This window comes from Nicotiana attenuata, unplaced genomic scaffold, assembly GCF_001879085.1.
Source record: "Nicotiana attenuata strain UT unplaced genomic scaffold, NIATTr2, whole genome shotgun sequence".
Classification (NCBI taxonomy): Eukaryota; Viridiplantae; Streptophyta; class Magnoliopsida; order Solanales; family Solanaceae; genus Nicotiana; species Nicotiana attenuata.
Window position 1 is genome coordinate 190,490 of NW_017670397.1, and position 2,631 is coordinate 193,120.

A 2,631-nucleotide genomic window follows, 5' to 3' on the forward strand; every position below is an offset into this window, starting at 1 on the left:
CTAGTAATTGAATTCTTTCAATATTAGTAACAAAACAAACATTAATACTTACTGCTGATGGGCATCCTTTCTTGTTATGTCCTAGAGTCTTGCACAAAGAACATCTCATTTGTCTCCCTATCCTTGTACCCTTCCCAAACTTCTTCTTTGGTTCATCAGCAGCCTTTGTCCTTTTTTTCTTTGGCCTTCCCGGCATTGCAGTTATAACAGGTGGCTCCATAGCTGGCAGTGTGCTTGTTGGCCACAAATTCATACTAGTTAAAGGTTGAATGAATCTGCTATATGCCTTAAGGTAGGTATCCTTTCTATACCAATGGTCAACATATGGCTCAACCTCATAGTTCTTGTAATGCATTGCTGTAATTGCATGTGCACATGGAATTCCTTTGAGTTGCCATGATCTACAAGTACAGGTATATGCCCTAAAGTCAACAACATGTTTATATGGCCCATCCTGGATCTCATACCCTGTTTCACCATTAAATTTGACTTCACATTTGGCTGCCCTTTGAGCATTCTCTCCAAGTATTTCCATAGCCATGGGTGATATCTCACCTACCCATTTTTCAGAAAACTCTCTCATGCTATTCATCCTCTCCATACACTTGATTCTAATTTCCTCTAACATAGTAATGATAGACTTGTGCCTAGCTGCCAATATCCAACTATTGAATGTCTCACACATGTTGTTCTCAACTACATCACACTTACTATGGTCTTTGAAATATGCCCTACACCATGTTTCCTTGTTGTATTTCAGTAAGTCCTGAACAATATTTCCCCCCAGCTGGTCCATTTCATCCAACTTCTTGCTAAAGTAAACCTCAAATGTAGCTCTTGCACACTGTCAGAATTTTTTCCTTCTTTCCTCACCAGGCCAAGTTTGCTTCCAATTAGCCCAGATATGTCTAGCACACCATCTCATTTCAGCATTTGGCAATAACTGAGTTATTGCTAGATGAAGACCCTACAGTCATAAAAATTATATTGTTATAACTTAAACATAAATGAAAACAATTACACTTTAAAGAAAGAGTATTAGAAACCATACCTTCTGCATATCAGACATGACTGTCAGCCCTTCTCCTTCAGTTTCTGTCAAGTTTAGATCATGCTTGAGACACCTGATAAACCAAGACCATGTATCCTTTGATTCCTTTTCAACTACTGCCCAAGCCACAGGGAACATTTGATTATTTCCATCCTTGGAAATGCAGGAAAGCAGTTCACCTTTACATGTCCCCTTTAGGAATGCACCATCAAAGCCAATTATGTTTCTGCACCCTTCTAACCATCCAGTTTTTAATGCTTCAAGACAGACATAAATGCCCATAAAGACTTCCTTGCCAGAAACTGAATCCTTAGATGTCCTTATCACTACAGTAGTGCCAGGATTAGTAGACTTCAGCATTTCTGCATAATCATGAAGCCTAGCAAATTCTTTCTTGTAATCACCCATATTCTCCTTCATAACTATCATTTTTGCTCTTCTACAGGAAGTTTTACTCACATACAAGCCATATGATTGCCTAAGTAAGGCTTGAATCTGATGAAGTTTAATTTGAGGCTCACTAACTATTCTGTCTTTGAATTTTTTTGCAATCCATGGTGGGTTACACATCTTGTTCCTTGTTTTCTTGTAGCATTTATGGACAGGGTAGTATGTAATCACCCTAAAGTTTCTGGTGCTGCCTTCAATGCTACCAAGGATATGCCATGGACATCCATTTTTTGTGCACTTTGCCTAACCCTTTCCTTCTCATTAGGTTTCAACTTAAGGTTGACACCTTTTTGAATAGAATATGTCTGCAATGCCTCCCTAAACTGTACAGCATTCTCAAAGATCATATACAGTTCAAAAAATATTTTTTTGGAAGTTGTATCAAAATACACCTTCTTACTTGGATTCCTAGCTGGAGCATCCCTTACTTCATCAGGGCCAACAGGTTCTCTGTCATCATCACTACACTCACTACCTGGATCTGAGCTATCAAAATACTGGTCATCCCCTCCTAGTTTCCCTTCATATTTTCCCCTTCTGTTCTTATGCATATCTTCAAAACCATCATCTACACCAACTGGACCAGATGGTATCTCATCTACATTTACTTGGGCATCCTTCTTTTTGTTGAGTTTAGACTGTCTAATTTCAACTAAATCATCTTCCAAATCACTACACTCTTCAATGTTCTCATCTATATCAAACAGTGAGTCAGACCCTTCAGAATCATCAAGGTCCTCATCAGATTCAGATTCTGATGTTTGAAGGTGATAGGAAGAGAAGTTATTACTTTCACCTTCATCTGATTCTTCTATCTCTTCATTTAACCCACTGTCATGCCCCTCTGTTTGTATAGTGGGGTCTAGTTCAGTTATGTCCTCAACAAGAATAGGCTCACTAATTTTATGGACAATACAAACATCAACAAAGTCACCACCTTTCAATGTATTAAGAAAATTTAACACATCAGCATCTGTTTTTAAAATGAAATAGGCACCACTTTTGTTAACTTTACATCCAAACAAATCCACTTCTAAAAATCCTAAGTCCCTAGCAAACTTGTGAAACAACATAATATGTAGCTCATCCACATCAACTGTAGCTAAGTGAGGACAGGTTAGTCCATTTGC

General features: G+C 38.2%; 1 protein-coding gene across 1 annotated transcript; it reads right to left on the reverse strand.

The window, feature by feature from the left end:
- Window positions 1-796, reverse strand: LOC109238840. The gene is made up of 2 exons (XM_019405321.1): window positions 130-796; window positions 1-14 (listed from the first exon to the last, which is right to left on the reverse strand). The coding sequence occupies exons 1-2, from the start codon at window positions 794-796 to the stop codon at window positions 1-3; spliced, it is 681 nt and encodes a 226-aa protein (XP_019260866.1).
- Window positions 797-2,631: the final 1,835 nt, after the last annotated feature.